Here is a 19045-nt window from a genome sequence, read left to right as displayed (position 1 = left end):
ATCCCAGCAGATCCCTCCTCAAGTCATTTAATCTTCTCTGTGTCTCATAGTCCCACTACTGAGGCTTTGCTTGTGGTATTTCTCTGTGTTTCCTGTTAAAGTAAAATTAGAAAAAAAAAAAAAAGCAAGGTCATGACTTTCATGCAAATTTAAAATACATATATGTAAAAGATTTTACTTAACTTATTGATTAATGAGAAAACCAGTAAGCTATTATAATTACTTCAAAGGACATTTGAGAATCTTGGGTAATTTGTAGGGAGATAAGATTTCCCGTGTGCCCATTTAATGACTGTTCCTAAGATGGTCATTGTATTAGCCTGTTCTTGCACTCCTATAAAGAAATTCCTGCAACGGGGTAATTTATAAAGAAATGAGGTGTAATTGGCTCCCAGTTCCACAGGCTGTGCAGGAAGCATGATGGCTTCTTGGGAGACCTCAGCAAACTTTCAATATGTTGGAAGGGAAAGGGGAAGCATGCACGACTTACATGGCTGGAGCAGGAGCGAGAGTGGAAGGTGGCAGTGCTACACACTTTTAAACAACCAGATCTCATGAGAACTTACCCACTATTGCAAGAACAGCATCAAGGGATGGTGCCAAACAGTTCCTGAAGGACCGCCCCCATAACCCAATCACCTCCGACCAGGCCCCACCTCCAACATTGGGGATTACAATTTGGCATGAGATTTGGGCAGGGACACAGACCCAAACCATATCAGTCATAAAATGTAATTTTGGGGTATACATTCCGCCAGACAAAAAAATTATTTACTTGTCTATAAGCAAAATTGCAAGTTATCTCTCAACAGAGTTGAGTATCTTAGACAGTAGTCAAGCTTCGCATCGCACAGAAAGAATACCCAATAATCTCTTTTGCTTATTTCCACATGTTGGATCATTTTAATGTCATTTTCTACCTTGTGATAATACATAATCTCCAACAATTATTCTTGATCCCTCAATGCCATTATTATGTACGGCTTGGTTATTTACATATATACAACAAGAGTTTTAATTAGCCAGATAGGCCTTCCTAAGCTTGCTCAAGAAATCCAGAGCCTAAAAGCATTAAATAACTACCAATGCCAAAGAAGGAACTTCTATTTGGAAATTTTCTTTTTTTTTTTAATCTTTTTTTTATTATTATTATACTTTAAGTTTTAGGGTACATGTGCACAATGTGCAGGTTTGTTACATATGTATCCATGTGCCATACAGGTGTTCTGCACCCATTAACTCGTCATTTAGCATTAGGTATATCTCCTAATGCTGTCCCTCCCCCCTTCCCCCACCCCACAACTGTCCCCAGAGTGTGATGTTCACCTTCCTGTGTCCATGTGTTCTCATTGTTCAAATCCCACCTATGAGTGAGAACATGCGGTCTTTGGTTTTTTGTCCTTGCGATAGTTTGCTGAGAATGATGGTTTCCAGTTTCATCCATGTCCCTACAAAGGACATGAACTCATCCTTTTTTATGGCTGCATAGTATTCCGTGGTGTATAGGTGCCACATTTTCTTAATCCAGTCTATCTTTTTTGGACATTTGGGTTGGTTCCAAGTCTTTGCTATTGTGAATAGTGCCGCAATAAACATACGTGTGCATGTGTCTTTATAGCAGCATGATTTGTAATCCTTTGGGTATATACCCAGTAATGGGATGGCTGGGTCAAACGGTATTTCTAGTTCTAGATCCCTGAGGAGTCGCCACACTGTCTTCCACAATGGTTGAACTAGTTTACAGTCCCACCAACAGTGTAAAAGTGTTCCTATTTCTCCACATCCTCTCTAGCACCTGTTGTTTCCTGACTTTTTAATGATTGCCATTCTAACTGGTGTGAGATGGTATCTCATTGTGGTTTTGATTTGCATTTCTCTGATGGCCAGTGACGATGAGCATTTTTCATGTATTTTTTGGCTGCATAAATGTCTTCTTTTGAGAAGTGTCTGTTCATATCCTTTGCCCACTTTTTGATGGGGTTGTTTGTTTTTTTCTTGTAAATTTGTTTGAGTTCATTGTAGATTCTGGATATTAGCCCTTTGTCAGATGAGTAGGTTGTGAAAATTTTCTCCCATTCTGTAGGTTGCCTGTTCACTCTGATGGTAGTTTCTTTTGCTGTGCAGAAGCTCTTTAGTTTAATTAGATCCCATTTGTCAATTTTGGTTTTGCTGCTGTTGCTTTTGGTGTTTTAGACATAAGTCCTTGCCCAAGCCTATGTCCTGAATGGTATTGCCTAGGTTTTCTTCTAGCGTTTTTATGGTTTTAGGTCTAACATATAAGTCTTTAATCCATCTTGAATTAATTTTTGTATAAGGTATAAGGAAGGGATCCAGTTTCAGCTTTCTACATATGGCTAGCCAGTTTTCCCAGCACTATTTATTAAATAGGGAATCCTTTCCCCATTGCTTGTTTTTGTCAGGTTTGTCAAAGATCAGATGGTTGTACATATGCAGCATTATTTCTGAGGGCTCTGTTCTGTTCCATTGGTCTATATCTCTGTTTTGGTACCAGTACCATGCTGTTTTGGTTACTGTAGCCTTGTAGTATAGTTTGAAGTCAGGTAGCGTGATGCCTCTGGCTTTGTTCTTTTGGCTTAGGATTGACTTGGCAATGCGGGCTCTTTTTTAGTTCCATATGAGCTTTAAAGTAGTTTTTTCTAATTCTGTGAAGATAGTCATTGGTAGCTTGATGGGGATGGCATTGAATCTGTAAATTACCTTGGGCAGTATGGTCATTTTCATGATATTGATTCTTCCTACCCATGAGCATGGAATGTTCTTCCATTTGTTTGTATCCCCTTTTATTTCATTGAGCAGTGGTTTGTAGTTCTCCCTGAAGAGGTCCTTCGCGTCCCTTGTAAGTTTGATTCCTAGGTATCTTATTCTCTTTGAAGCAATAGTGAATGGGAGTTCACTCATGATTTGGCTCTCTGTTTGTCTGTTATTGGTGTATAGGAATGCTTGTGATTTTTGCACATTGATTTTGTATCCTGAGACTTTGCTTAAGTTGCTTATCAGCTTAGGGAGATTTCGGGCTGAGACGATGGGGTTTTCTAAATATACAATCATGTCATCTGCAAACAGGCACAATTTGACTTCCTCTTTTCCAAAATGAATACTCTTTATTTCCTTCTCCTGCCTGATTGCCCTGGCCAGAACTTCCAACACCATGTTGAATAGGAGTGGTGAGAGAGGGCATCCCTGTCTTGTGCCAGTTTTCAAAAGGGATGCTTTCAGTTTTTGCCCATTCAGTATGATGTTGGCTGTGGGTTTGTCATAAATAGCTCTTATTATTTTGAGATACATCCCATCAATATCTAATTTATTGAGTTTTTAGCATGAAGGGCTGTTGAATTTTGTCAAAGGCCTTTTCTGCATCTATTGAGATAATCATGTGGTTTTTGTCTTTGGTTCTGTTTATATGCTGGATTATGTTTATTGATTTCCATATGTTGAACCAGCCTTGCATCCCAGGGATAAAGCCCACTTGATTATAGAGGATAAAGTTTTTGATGTGCTGCTGGATTCGGTTTGACAGTATTTTATTGATGATTTTTGCATCAGTGATGTGAGGCTACTATTATTTTCTAACAGAGGAGAAAACTGAGGCCCAGGAAGCTTAGATGCATAAACAAAGCCACCCACTGTGCAAGTTCTGGAACCCTAATCTAAAATGGTTCATTCTCCTTCTGTCCCTTCATGCATCTCTTCAGATCCCAACCCACCTACTTAGTAATAAGAGTGTGGGAAATTGGGAAATGAAACCTCCTGTCAAAGGTTGGTGTGCAGGAATCTGAATTATGAAACACAGTTTCTCTTTGGTCATCTGTGCTCAATCTTAAGAAAAAAAAGGGTCCTTATAGATGTTTGGAAACAGTGTATATTATTAAGAAAGATATTTTGAAATCTCCAACTATAATTGTGGATTTGTCTGTTTCTCCATTTCTGTCAATTTTCACTTCTTGAATTTTGAAGTTCTGTTATTTTTTGAAGCTGTTAGTTATTAATTAGGTGGATGCACAGCCAGTATTATTGTCTTGTTGATGAATTAATTTTTTAGCATTATTTTTATACTATTTATTATTATGAAGTGTTCTTCTTTATCCCTGAAGAGATAGCACTGTTCTAAAGCCCACTTTGTCTTATAACTAATATAGCCATTGCCATTTTTGTATGTGTAATGTATGCATGATATATATCTTTTACAGTTCTTCTACATTTAATCCATTTGTATTTTTATATTTAAAGTGACTTTCCTTTAGATAGCATACAGTGAAGTCTTGCTTTTTTATCCAATCTGACAATGTGTCTTATAATTGGAGCATTTAGAAATTTACACCTAATATGATTATCAATATGGTTGTGTTTAAATCCATCATTTTGCTATTTGTTTTTATTTGTTCCAACTATTCTTTTTGATGCCAAATTTTTTGTTTATTTTAATATGGAGTCTTGCTCTGTCGCCCATGCCGGAGTGCAGTGGCGCAATCTCAGCTCACTGCAAACTTCGCCTCCTGGGTTCAAGCAATTCTTCTGCCCCAGCCTCCCAAGTAGCTAGGACTACAGGAGCATGCCACCACACCAGGCTAATTTTTGTTTTTTGTTTGTTTGTTTGTTTGTTTTTGTTTTTTGTAGTAGAGGCAGGGTTTCACCATGTTGGCCAGACTGGTCTCGAGCTCCTGACCTCAGGTGATCCGCCTGCCTTGGCCTCCCAAAGTGCTGGGATTACAGGTGTGAGCCACTGTGCCCGGCCTTTTATGGCAACTTTTAAAATTTTCATTTTATTCCCACTATTGCTTTATTATCTGCACCTTATTTTATTCTCTGTAACATCACATTCTACTGTAAGTAAATATTATGTCACTTCATCTATAAGACCTTTATATTATACTTTCACTCCCTTCCTTCCATCTTCTGCATTATTGTTGTCAAACATTTTACATTTACATAAAAGGTAAATTCAATGAAAATGCTTTCAAGAACCTATCATCTGTCTTCTAAAGAAATTTTAAAGGACGAGTAGATTGCAAAATTTTTCTCCCATTGTGTAGGTTGCCTGTTCACTCTGATGGTAGTTTCTTTTGCTGTGCAGAAGCTCTTTATTTTAAAGGGCTAATATCCAGAATCTACAATGAACTCAAACAAATTTACAAGAAAAAAACAAACAACCCCATCAAAAAGTGGGTGAAGGATATGAACACAACTTCTCAAAAGAAGACATTTATGCAGCCAACAGATACATGAAAAAATGCTCATCATCACTGGCCATCAGAGAAATGCAAATCAAAACCACAATGAGATACCATCTCACACCAGTTAGAATGGCGATCATTAAAAATCAGGGAACAACAGGTGCTAGAGAGGATGTGGAGAAATAGGAACACTTTTACACTGTTGGTAGGACTGTAAACTAGTTCAATCATTGTGGAAGTCAATGTGGCGATTCCTCAGGGACTTAGAACTAGAAATACCATTTGACCCAGCCATCTCATTACTGGGTATATACCCAAAGGATTATAAATCATGCTGCTATAAAGACACATGCACACGTATGTTTATTGTGGCACTATTCACAATAGCAAAGACTTGGAACCAACCCAAATGTCCAACAGTGATAGACTGGATTAAGAAAATGTGGCACATATACACCATGGAATACTATGCAGCCATACAAAGTGATGAGTTCACGTCCTTTGTAGGGACATGGATGAAGCTGGAAACCATCATTCCCAGCAAACTATCACAAGGACATAAAACCAAACACCACATGTTCTCACTCATAGGTGGGAATTGAACAATGAGAACACTTGGACACAGGGTGGGGAACATCACACACCGGGGCCTATTGTGGGGTGGGGGCAGGGGGGAGGGATAGCATTAGGAGATACACCTAATGTTAAATGACAAGTTAATGGGTGCAGCACAGCAACATGGCATGTGTATACATATGTAACAAACCTGCACATTGTGCACATGTACCCTAAAACTTAAAGTGTAATTAAAAAAAGAAAAGAAATTTTAAATGATAAAAAGAATATTTTATATTTATCCAAGTATTTACTATTTTTGATCTCTTATTCTTTTGTGGAAATCTCAGTTGACATCTATTTTCATTTTCCACCCACTTGACCTATCTCGTGGATCAGTCTTGAGCAGCCTATTGTCCAGTGTCTGGAAACAGTTCCTTTACATATTTTACCATTTTTCTGGTTGTTTATGGAAGGAGAGTAAATAACAATTCCCATTACTTTATCATGGCCTGAAACAAAAGATTCTTCCCCCATTTCTTTTCTTGCAATGTATTTATTTAAAAAACCACATAATTTGTACTATTGATTTTTCTCCATTCTGAATTTTTCTGTTTAATATCACTTGCCATGTTCCTCAGTCTCATACATTTTTATAAACTGGAATTTAGCTGTGGTTGATTTGATCAGAGAGGTCACAATCAAGTTCAATTTTCTGACAATGTAACTCATAGATGATGTTGTATCTTTTCATCAGGGGCACTTGATGCCTTGCTTTTTCTTTTTTTATGTTAGCAGTTATTCATGAGCATTGTATAGATCCATTACCTTATTGTATATTGCAAAATGGTGATATCATATTCTAACATGTCCTTTCTGTTAAGTAGCTAGAATATTTTTTATTAAGATATTCTCTTCCTCTTCAATTGTTTAGTAGCTGGAAGAACAGTTTATGCAGGCAAGGGAGAAGAATTGCTTGATAAACACCAGAATGAATTACAAATAAATAAAACATTTAAATGCTAGAAAAAATTTTTTTAAGTCCTAGAAAGAAACAGAAAACAATTCCATTAAAATCTATACATGTGGAAGATATGACTCAAAAACCAGAAATACACATAATTTGATTAATTTGCCTACGTAATAGTGATACACTTCTACATAACAAAAACAAACTAAAATATGACAACCTGAAAAATAATATTTGTAACTCACAGAATAGACAAGTGACTAAGCTCTTACTGTGTAGAGTGTCAGGCTGTGCTTACTGTTTGTTACCAATGTATCACTGTGGTGCTCGATGTCAATAGCTGGGGATGCTGGGCATGTGTGAGGATAGGGAGTGTATGGGAACTCTGTGCTTTCCACTCAATTTTGCTATGAATCTAAAACTGCTCTAAAAAACAAAGTTTGCTGATTGTAAAGGTGCAAAAGTCCAACAATTCATTGTAAAAACGGACAAAATATATGAAAAAATTTTAACAGAAAAAACTGATATTAAACATACAGAAAAGATGCTTAATCTCACTCACATGGAGAGAAATGCAAATTCAAACTGCAATGAGATATGATTTCTCCCCATCAGATTTTCAAAACCCATGATATGAGAACAAACATGCACCTTTACACTTCATTAGTGAAAACAAAGAGTGGCATAACCAATGTGGAGGGAAATACGGCAAACAACGCAGTACTGTTTGAAAATGCAAAGTTTTAGAAATATCCCAAATGAAACAGGTTAACACAAATGCAGGTATTGATACACAAAGGACTACTATATAGTTGTATAAAACAAATAAGGAGACTCTCTAGATACTGAGATGGAGCAATTCCCATGATATGTTGTTAAGTGAAAAGAACAAGACACAGAGCCATATATATAAACAGTATGCTACCTTTTATGTTAAAAAAAGAAAAAAGGAGAGAGAAGGAATTAAGAATCTATGGGCAGGTACATGGGCTCTACTATAATCCCAACACTTTGGGAGGCCGAGGTGGAAGGATTGCTTGAAGCCAGGAGCTCAAGACCAGCTTGGGCAATATAGTGAGACCCTCCCTGCCCCCGTCTCTGAAAAAAAAAAAAAATTAACCAGCTGGGCATGATGACACTTGCTGGTAGTCTTAGCTACTTGGAGGCTGAGGCAGGAGGACCATGAGCTCAGGAGTTCAAGGCTGCAGTTAGCTATGATCATGCCACAGCACTCCAGCCTGGGTGACAGAGGGGACTCTGTATCTGAAAAAAGAAAGAAAGAAAGAAATTAAGAACGGGTACTGTGATTTGTTTACATTTTTAGAAAGCAACAATGTAAGTATACCCAAGAAACAATGTTTACTTTTAGAAAACTGTGGGAGAACTGGGCAGGCAAGGTGGAATCAAGACATCTTAATATTAGCTTTTTCATATTCTTTTGTTTTTTTGAATCATGTAAATACATTATTTAGTCGAAAATTAGATGTGAAAAGAGTCCCCAGCCTTCCTTATCATAAAGTCATAATATATTTTTTACACTTAAACTTATTTTATTTTTTTACAAAGGAAGTTGAAGGTAACATCTGTGCTGTGTTGCAGCTGCCCCAACAACCAAAGATTGCTGTTGTCCCATTATTTGTACAGAACATAATTCTCTGGCTCAACCTTATCTGACGTTTACGGTCTGTTTTGTTTTATCTCACAAATGTAAGGGGAAAAGTGGATTTTCAGAAACAGTCATCCATTAATGATTAAAACTTAAAACAAATATCAGAAGCCCCAGAGATTGTTTTTAAAAATTGTGTAGTAAGAGTTAGTAGTAGCTAGAGGTGATTCATTCATTCATTAAAAGGGGAAATCGTTTGTAATGTTAAGCTAATATCAGAGTAGTTTTTGGGAAGATAAATGTGATTGAAATATTTTGGTATGTTCTTGGAGTGAAACAGAAAAACAGATTGTCTACCCCACCAGGCATGACTGTTGATATCCTTAGACAAAATCTTGGCTTGCAATGTTGTTGGATTTATGCAAAGCCATTTTCTTAAAATATCTGAATGTGAATATTACCTTTATTTTTCTCTTGGCATCTCTTTTATAACCAAACATATCTTAATTTCACCTGAGGACAGACGGGTGCCTCCAACAGAATTTAGCCATGTTCATGTGCTTAGAAATTCCAAAAAGTAAGCATGTTAATACTTTTCGAACCACTGTTCACATTCCAGGTGTTACTGTTTAGATTCAGAGTGCCGATGAGCCCCTTCTTTCCTCCATAGCTCTGAATAATAGCATATATACGCCAGGCGCAGTGGCTCACGCCTGTAATCCCAACACTTTGGAAGCCTGAGGCGGGTAGATCACGAGGTCAGGAAATCGAGACGATCCTGGCTAACACAGCGAAACCCCGTCTCTACTAAAAATACAAAAAATTAGCCAGGCGTGGTGGCGGGCGCCTGTAGTCCCAGCTACTCGGGAGGCTGAGGCAGGAGAATGGCGTGAACCCGGGAGGCAGAGCTTGCAGTGAACCGAGATCGCACCACTGCACTCCAGCCTGGGCGACAGAGCGAGACTCCATCTCAAAAAAAAAAAAAAAAAATAGCATATATACATAAAGAATGGAGTCGGTTGGGCAAATGATGACCTTTTCATCCAAAACACAGAGCCCTCTAAGATGTTGGAGTGAAGAACACAACAAGAATCCAAGTTCAAAATGAAGCTTCCCAAATCTTTCTAAATGGAGTAGCAGGAGCCCACAGTACAACTCAGCTAACACCCACACCACAGTACACTGAGAAAAGTAAACCTGAAGAGGAAAGATGAGCTGGAATCTGCCCGAAATAGACCTACTCCAGTCAGCTTATAACATGGAAAAAGGAAGCCCCAGGCAGGCTACCTACACGTGGGTGCAGGGAGATCTAGGAATCCAAGAGAAGGAACCTGTTTCCTGGTTTGAGGCAAAGTAACATTAGTAGTGAAACTAAAATACAATCTAAAAGCTACCGGTGAGTTGGTAATAGGCAGTGCAGATGTCAACAAAACCATAGTTTCCTACTGGCAATAACAAACATGTTTCTATATTGCAACAAATAAAATGCTATAATGTAAATACTGAAGAGTGATCCCATTTATAATGAGTTGGGCCCTCTAGGAAAACTCTTGTCAAAGCAGCAATTCTCTACTTGCTGTGTGATTGTAAACTTGACTTTGAATCTGGCTCTTGTCATACAGTCTACTATAGTCTTCATACATATTACCACTGTATTCATACATATTACTACTGTAGGGGTTTGGAAATCAAGGAGACAAATTGTGGGGTGTTAAAAACCACAAACTTATTTCCAAACCTAAGGCTTCAAATTTTACATACTTTGCTTGGTGCCCAGAGAAAGAGCTGTACAATGATTTTTCTGCATCCAGTGAGATGATCATGCAATTTTTGTCCTTCATTCTATTAATATGGTGTAATACATGACTGATACTTGTATACTGAACCTGTCTTGCAACAACTACTACATGTGCCCCCAGGTTATGTGTTAATAATGGGTGCGAGATTTTCCATTATACTAGCTCTATCCTGCACAAGAATATCATGCCATCAAATGCAGAAATCCTTAGTGAAAAATTCTGGACATAGTATTTCCAATAAAATCAATAACTTATCAAGCAGTTCTAAGTACCCTGTGAGGAGCCAATATCGCAATGACTTTTAGAACTCCAGTTAGAAGAAATGAACAAGTCATTGATCTTAAGCTGCATGAGGAGGGGCCGCAGAGAATATGAAACTACAAGGGCAAATGATAAGCCATTTCCCAAAACATCCCCTAAGAACAAAGGAAGCATGAGGCCAGTCGCTGCAAAACAAGAAACACACCCCAAAATATCTTCTCTCAGCCAACATTGAGAGATTTTAAGATAGCGGGGAAAACATGAGAACCTAAGAAACTGAAAACAATCAAACAACTGAAATAACAAGCAGCAACCGGCAAACAGCTAGGAAAAAAAGCAGCTGGAGAAAATTCAAAAAGAGACAGCCCTTCTTCAGGAGCTAGAAGATTTAGAAACGAGTCTTTTAGATATTTAAAGAACATAAATTGAATGCCAGAAATCAGTATAAATTTAACTTTTTGTTAAGCCTGATGGGGTACTCTAAACATTCTTATGCCCATACTTGATGATCATTTATAACGTATCCAATATTCTGAATATGTGGGGTTTTTAAATGTTTATTAAACTGGACTTTTTCTACCTTTCAATATAATGTGGAAGGGGGTAGGAATGAGTTTTTTTAACCAAAGCTTGACAGACTAAAAAAGAGATATTATTATCCACTAAAGAACAGTCTCTCAAAGACACAAATAAAAGCATCTTACACTTTTTTAAAAGAGGAAGGAGCAAAAGTAACAGTGATCAAAATCAGGAAGGAAGGCTGCATGCTGACTCTGCATGTTCTCTGCAGAAACTCCAGTAAAAGTTTCTGAAACTGAAACAACAGTAAAGAAAAAGTCAAATAGGAATAATTGTGTGGGTGAATACCAGGGTGTGTTTTTTTTTAAAGTAACAGTAAAAACACCAAATTTTAGGCTTTTGGAGTCTTGCACCAGCAAAGAAACAGTGCATAATTCTGTAGGACTGAGGAGGTAGAGAAAAGGCTGAGGAAAAAGGGAACTCTTGGAAACAGTGGGGAGGATTTCAGGATTTTTCTTTCTTTTAAATTAGTACTATATTTATTCTTTTTCATTACCTTGTTCCTTTTTTAATTTTTATTTTTATTTCAATAGTTTTTGGGGTACAGGTGGTTTTTGGTTACATGGATAAGTTATCTAGTTGTGATCTCTGAGATTTTAGTGCACCCGTCACCCAAGCAGAGTACACTGGACCCAATGTGTCATCTTCTATCCCTCATCCCCCTCCCAGTTCCTCAGTCCATTATATCATTCTCATGCCTTTGCGTCCTCATAGCTTAGCTCCCACTAAGAAATGAGAAAATACATTATTTGGTTTTCCATTCCTGAATTGCAAGTGGAATCTCCCAGGGCACCACTAGACAGGTCAAATAATGACATTTTTCTAGAAATGGGACTTTTAAGGGGCTCTAACTCCGTTCAGCTCCCTTCAGTGGCTTCCAGGCTGCTAGTTTTCATAGCGATTTTAGTTTTTTGGTTTTCAAGGTTACCACAGAGTTGGGGGTAATGAGAAAGGGGCAAGTTGAAACATGGCAGAACTCACTATTCTTACTATTTTTCTTGAATGATCACTCTCAATATTGCTTCAAGCATTGGGTTGATACCCAGAGTTCTGAAAAAAAAAAAAAAAAAAAGAGTTGGTTCTGACTATTTTTTGACAGTGTTCTCTATTTTTGTGGAGATTTTTGGAGGGCATTATTCTGCTATTCCCACTGACATCATCTCACAATTATATTTGTCTTATAAATATATAGCATTGTGGTTGCAGTGTGAAAGGTAATTTGAGAGAAGCAAGCCTCGAAACAGGTTCAATCCAAAGAAACAGTTGCAACAATCCAGTCCAGAAATGGTGGTGACCATAACTCGAGTAGAGATAAGGAAAAAAAAAGTGGATACTCCAGAGAGATATGAAGCCTTTATAATACACAACTCTTTTGTTATTTATTGGAACAAACAGTCAAGGCTTCTGGCTTGGACAACTGGACAGATTATGGCACCATTTGCGAAACAGGAAACCCAGGAAGGAAGGGATGAACAGCCAGTGGAGCCAAAAGTGGTGCCCGTGAGAACCTCATTACCCAGTGAAAACACAAATAGAAGAAAGACCAAAGGTATTTAGTGCATGCTCCAATACCCAGTAGACCTTGCAGTGTTGACTTGAAGCTATGGTGGCCAACAGGATTGAAAGGCATACTTTGTAATTAACAGTGCCTAGTAAGCAGCACCCAGTGGAGAAGGATTTGGATCAGGACAAAAGTAAAACCAAGATAAACACCACATGACAAGTGACAGAAATTTTCGGTAGCTAATGTAACTCATCCATTGGGAAATCTCAGAAATAAACTGGGGGGAAACAGGAACTTGCTGGCAGCCCATAGTGCTGCAAGAGCAGATGGGTTGCAAGCTAGGAAAACATTCATAATTATTGTCGACATGATGTCATTTTAAACTTCAGGTTACTGATGATTTTCGAAGGACAAATTACAAATATATTCCCAGAGGGTCTTTTAGGCATGACACCTTGGCCCTGTCTTGAACTCTTTTAATCAAGCCTGCACGCTGCCCTATAATCTGTGGGTCAGGAAATGCAAGCCCGCCACACTACCACCCACCAACATACATGAGGACGATGTGAAGTGAAGAGCAATAAACAGGAACTGTTTGTAGCTGAAGAGGAAAATGTATCATGCTGATCATGCTGTTCAAACTAGATTTTACACCAGTCTGTTGAGCACATCCTGTGTGTATTCACAGAAATACAGAGGTGCAAGAGTGAAGGCCACAGAGCTTTCTCATGAACATCAAGCTGCCTCTCATGGGAGAATGGGAGGTGAGGCCTGCCAATGCCTTCATCTGCTAGGGAGGATGATAGTGTGCTAGTGGTAGAGGCTGGACGAATGGGCCCATGGAACAAACTAATGTAATGATGGGCTAGGAAGGAGAGGGTTTTTACTGAAAAGGTGGATGCTTCATTTGAGGTAGGAGGAGAAGAGGCTCATAGCCAAGTGGCCTGGGGATTCTTCTAGGGAAGTGAGCTTGCTGGCAGGCTTCACAGATCATGTCAGCCACTTAGCTGACTCCCTTGCAGAAATTTAGCCAAATTTTATGGGATTTTCTGTTGTTATGGAATCACGAAACTATTTTTTTTTTTTTTTACTCTTTATGCTAAGTTCATCACAAAAGCCTTGTTCTTCAGTACATCTTTCTCAGTGCAGGAAAAGAGAGAAATGTAGTGAAAGGGATTGCTATGAGGAAGGAGAGGAGGCTGGGGGTGCTGGAGGACCGTTTGAGAAAAATAAGCATGTTCTTAGTGCATTAGCAAAACAGAGGCACTGTAAATAGGCAAAAAACATTTCCTTAGAAGTTACCTCTCTAACCAAAAGAGGTCTGGACCATCTGTACATCCTGCAGTCTATCACAGTGGTCCACTGTATCAGGGTCTCTCAGCCTCGGGACTATTGACATTTTGGTCCAGATAACTCTGTTGTGGGGGACTGTCGTGTGCATCTTAGGATGTCCAGTAGCATCCCTGGATTCTATTTACCACATGCCAGTAGCACCCACTCCCTGTTGTGGCAACTAAAAATTTCTCCAGGAGGCCAGGTGTGGTGGCTCACGCCTGTAATCCCAGCACTTTGAGAGGCCAAGGCGGGCAGATCACGAGGTCAAGAGATCAAGACCATCCTGGCTAACACAGTGAAACCCCATCTCTACTAAAAATAATTTTTAAAAAAATTAGCTGGGCATGGTGGTGGGCGCCTGTAGTCCCAGCTACTCGGCAGCCCGAGGCAGGAGAATAGCGTGAACCTGGGAAGCAGAACTTGCTGTGAGCCGAGATCATACCACTGTGCTCCAGCCTGGGTGACAGAGCAAGACTCCGTCTCCAAAAAAAAAAAAAATTTCCCCAGGAATTGCCAAATGTCTTCTACAGGGCAAAATTGTTTCCAGTTGAGAACTAGCACATTACCTCAATGACATCACATTGACGGGGCAGGACGAGCAATAGGTGGCCAGCATGATAGTGGCCTTGGAAAGGCACATATGTTTGAGAGAGTAGAATATCAATTCTGGACTTCCAGCTCAAGGAGGGTCTTCAGTGAGACATGGAGGATGTCCGCCAATTATGCCAGTGAGGAAGGGTTGCCATTCTTGAACGCTTTCACTTCAAGAAGAAACTTGCCATTCAGCTCCACCTGCAACACTGTCAGGCCCCACCTGAGCTTCTGAGCTGAAGCCATGCTTTCTCCAGCCAGTCCCCAGCCTAAAGCTGAGCACAGCAGAGCTCCTAGTGTCTGTCCAATGCAGGACTTGGCTATTGATCTGTCTTTGCCCCAGAATTCCCTATTGAGTTGGCCTGGGCTTTGCCAGGCTCTCCCTGCCCAACTCAGCTCCTCCCCACTTTCTTCTTGCAAGTGTCCAGTCTAAATGACAGTCTGAAGGCTTTCCCTGCCCAATTTGGCTTCTTCCCTCTTTTGTCTTTCATGAGCGTTCCCCACAAATAAACCTCTTGTGCTCCTAACTCTTTCTCGGCATGTACTTCTCAGAGAAACTGACACAGCAGTATTGCCGCCCCGCTCAGACTTGGACCTAAAGGAAAACAGCAAGGTATGTTAGAGACAAGCTGTGAGAGGATGCCACATTGCTTAGCCCACACATCACCCACCTTGTGCAGCTCCCAGTGTCACCTGCTCACCCATAGGTAGCACACTGGCATTTGTTTCTGCCTTCAAGCAGAAGGGAAGCTCAAGGAAGAAGCACAAGATGCCTTTCAGACCTTATTCCTCCCATGTTTCTGGTTCTAATACTGGTTACATTTATTTGTCCTTGCTATACTAAGATGTCCAGAGTGAAAGATAACTGAACTGTCAGGGACCTGCCACCCAAATGGCTGTCATCCAGTCTAAATAAAGGTCCTCAAGCACCAAAGATACAAAAACCTCGCCTGAGTCAAGGTATCTAAACATCTCAATTGTCTCTTCATGAAGGTATGCTCCTTCCCTAAATCAGAAAAATAGAAATCAGAAAGAGAATATGAATTCATAATCTGATTCATCTTTATTATTTGATTCAACTAAATATATTTAAACACTTTTTTTTTACTTTCCAACTTTTATTTCAGGTTCAAGGGGTACATGCACAGGTTTGTTACATGGGTAAGTTGTGTGTCACAGGGATGTGGTGTACAGGTAATTTTGTCACCCAGGAAACCAGCATAACACGCAATAGGCAGCTTTTCAATCTTCACCCTCCTGCCACCCTCCACCCTCAAGTATACCCTGGTGTCTATTGTTCCCTTCTTTGTGTCTATGGCATACACATTTTCTAGAAGTTATCATCTTAAGGGTTATATGGAATCCAAAATTATTAATGGCAACAGTCCATGCCCTTTTAAATAGATTAATGTTGACGGTAACCTGATATTGTCTAGGGGAAAAAAACAGATGACAAAGATTATGCTCTCAAGGCATGTACAAAGTGCTCAACATTTAAAACATCTTACCCTGTATCTACCCAGAAGAAGGTTCCAGATTTCTCTCTCACATATCATCCACCTCTCAAAATAATCTGCTCAGCTATGGAAAGAACACCACTGTCTTGAAATCAAGAAGCAAACTCGAGTGTAGAAGCCACATCCCAGTGCAGGTGGGACAGAAAGATAGAACAAAACTGGGATGTTGACGCCCACCAGCCCCAGACTGCTTACTCCTTGGCTTCCTGCAGGAGATACAGGAAGCCCCTGATGTTTTTAAACCATTATTATTGGAGTTCTCTGAGTTTTAACCTGTTTCCTCACCTCAGGGGAAAGAGAGGGAGAAAGAGAAACACAATGGAGATTCTAATAACCTTCTCTAGAGGAAATCTAGAACAACACTCAGAATTATAGAACTTTGCAAGATTCCCTGATTTTGGCAATCTTACTGTGCTTCTAATTTCTGTTCTAGTCTATGTCACTGTGATAATTAGCAATAAAATCATTCAGAACCTCCAAGACTCATGTCTGTTTCCTCAGGGACAGCCAGCAATAGAAGACTATGTCCCACTTCACATCTAGGCGCGGAACGTGAAGAGCCGTAAGGAATGGCTACCATGTGAAGAAAGGAACACTCTAGCCCTGAGTCGCATCCCAAAGGAGACAGGAGAGCTCAGGAAGCCAACAGCCCTGGACAACAGGGAGGCCCTCTGGAGTCTGCTTCCCACTTCCGCCATGCCCAGGAGTGTGCTGAACGCTGCCCTGGTCTCATGCATCTGGATCCCCTAGGTTGTTGTATGACTATGTGTATTCTGATCCCAGGTGGCCTCAGCCTTGATCACGGTGTCTATCCCGATTCCAACCTACCTACACAGGTGAGGTGATTCTTGTGACTTGATTCTGCCACTTATTATCAGCCTAATGTCTGAAACCTTTTTCCAGATTTCCCCACCTTGTATCTTCTTTCTCCTTTATAATCCCCTACTATTCGCCCCCGCCTGCAATTTATTTATCTACAAATAGCTGATACATCACAAGGCGGGACGCATTTGCCTCTCAGGCCCTCAAAGTCATGAACCCTCTTCCCTTCCCACAAGTTGTACCATGCCCCGCCCCTCCCCCCAACCTGAGGGTGTCTCTAATTGAAGAGACCCCAGGCACTTCGGCTACCTATTGTAAAATACCTTTTAAATTTTTAAGGAGTTTTTTGGCTTGGGACATTTCCTGGGCATTTTTAATTAGTTTGCTGACGTTTTCCTGTGTATGGGGATACCCGGACCACCCACTTTCCTTTCTCAGATCATTGACCTTTGTTAAAAGAGCTTTCACCTGGGTTTCCTGGGCCTGGCCTGTTTCTTTGTTGTTAAAAGCACAAACTCGCCGCCCACACTTTTTAAAAATGCTCTGAAGGGCTTTGTTATCTGAATTCTTGATGAAGTCTTCCAAATTCCCCGTCCCTAGGTCTTCCTTCCGGGTGAACAGCATAATCGTGTATTTCATAAAGTCTGCTCCAAAGATGGCCTCCAGTTTCGCCACCGCTATTTTGTCCTCTTCAGTGAATCGTCCCAGCTGGAACACCAGGACAAAAAATGTGTCCCCTTTTTCCCAGCAGGACAAACAGCGCTTGACCTCCTCTTCTAACCGGGGTGGGTCCTTTTCGACATCCAGCTTCTGGTTGAAGGAAGGAGTGTCCACAACCACCACCTCCTGTCCGTCCCAGGTCCTCCTGCCACTCTGGCTGGTCTTGGTGACTGGCTGGGCCCGGAGCCGAGAGGTGAAGACAAGCCTCCCTAGGATAGAGTTCCCGGTCGCACTCTTCCCAGTCCCACTTCTCCCCACAAGGACAATGTTCAGGGTTTCTGTCAAAGGAAAGTGGGAAAGATTTGTGACCATGGGCTGATCTGAAATCGGATTTTAAAGTTATCCCATGAAGCAAGATTACATCACTAAAGTAAACAGGATGTTCAAACAGCATCAAGGCCTCCTTCTCACCCAAGCAGGGGGATCTCCAGACATAGGAATGACTTGGCCCAGTTCACTCAGTCTGTGGACTCATGGCAGGACTTGGACTACAGTCTCCGTCCAGGGTTCATCCACCAGTGTGACACTGTTCCTATCACTGAATCTTTCTGCAGCACCTTCCAGACTCCCTGGCACCTGCGAGTGTCCCCTGGCCTTCTTACTCTCTACTCCCCTCAGCTGGGTCCCGTCTACACATCTCATCCCTTTGTCTTCTGTTCCTGTTACAACTACATCTTCTCACTCCCAGCTACTGCTAACTATAGCAGCATCTCCTTACAGTATTTAAAGAACTATTCTGTAAAATTGACTTTCATGAAAAAGAAACTCTACATACCACTGATAGATTACCAGTTTCCTTAGTTAGGACATGTAAAAATTCATTTCTCATTAAAACCACATTGAACTTAATTGCCTTTCACTGATGAGTCAAAAGAAACTGCATGGTTATAATAATTAATATCCACTAACACTGTTGGGTGTGTGGTGTCCATGATGGAGAAAGAGAATGAATTTCCCTATAAATGGAATTTACAGACGCATAGAGACCTTACAATATGCGTTCTTTGGAGATTGTTCTTATGCTTTTGCACTTGCACTGTGACAGTCCAGTGCTCATTCAAGTCTCTTCATAGTTCTCTTCCATTATGAATTTCGTATCAAATAGCTAATATCTACTTCAATGCAAAGGAGGAAGAAAGCACATCTCATGCTCTTCCTTCAAGGGGAAATTATTAACCTGTTTATGCTGAAACTTCAACTTCAAAGTTATGTTCAGCAGATGAACAATAGCTTAATCTTCCAGCACTCCTGCATTTGTCATAGATTTCAGTCCCTACTTCTGTACCTACAGAGGGTGTTGTTCTCATGTACCTCTGAAATCCAGCCTCACTCCCCATCCCGTATTCTCTAATTCAATGTTCTTAATGTTCAATGTCTTAATCTTCAATGTTCTTGGACGATGTCCTTTAGAGCTGTGAACCCCCATCTCCACCAAGATTATTCTTTTTTTGTCCCCTAACAAGTGACATGCTTAGTCCTACCTCTTTGCTTCAAATTGTTGGCGTACTCTCTGGAATATCTTCCAACTTTCTGCTCAGCCATTTAATCCCTGCTCATTCTCTAAAACCTGTTTCAAATTCGGCTTTCCACACAC

General features: G+C 40.2%; 1 protein-coding gene and 1 pseudogene across 5 annotated transcripts in view; one reads left to right on the top strand and one right to left on the bottom strand.

The window, feature by feature from the left end:
- Nucleotides 1–16659, top strand: part of LOC129485494 (STE20-related kinase adapter protein beta-like) — a 22605-nt pseudogene extending 5946 nt beyond the window's left edge.
- Nucleotides 15433–19045, bottom strand: part of GIMAP8 (GTPase, IMAP family member 8) — a 26950-nt gene continuing 23337 nt past the window's right edge. For all 5 annotated transcript variants that reach the window (XM_055284504.2, XM_055284502.2, XM_055284505.2 and 2 more), the window contains one exon: nt 15433–17729. In XM_055284504.2, the coding sequence (XP_055140479.1) occupies nt 17041–17729 (689 nt within the window). In that variant the 3' untranslated portion in view covers nt 15433–17040. The remainder of the gene's footprint in view (nt 17730–19045) is intronic.

This window comes from Symphalangus syndactylus, chromosome 6 (assembly GCF_028878055.3).
Source record: "Symphalangus syndactylus isolate Jambi chromosome 6, NHGRI_mSymSyn1-v2.1_pri, whole genome shotgun sequence".
Lineage (NCBI taxonomy): Eukaryota > Metazoa > Chordata > Mammalia > Primates > Hylobatidae > Symphalangus > Symphalangus syndactylus.
This window is presented reverse-complemented; position numbering and strand designations above follow the sequence as displayed.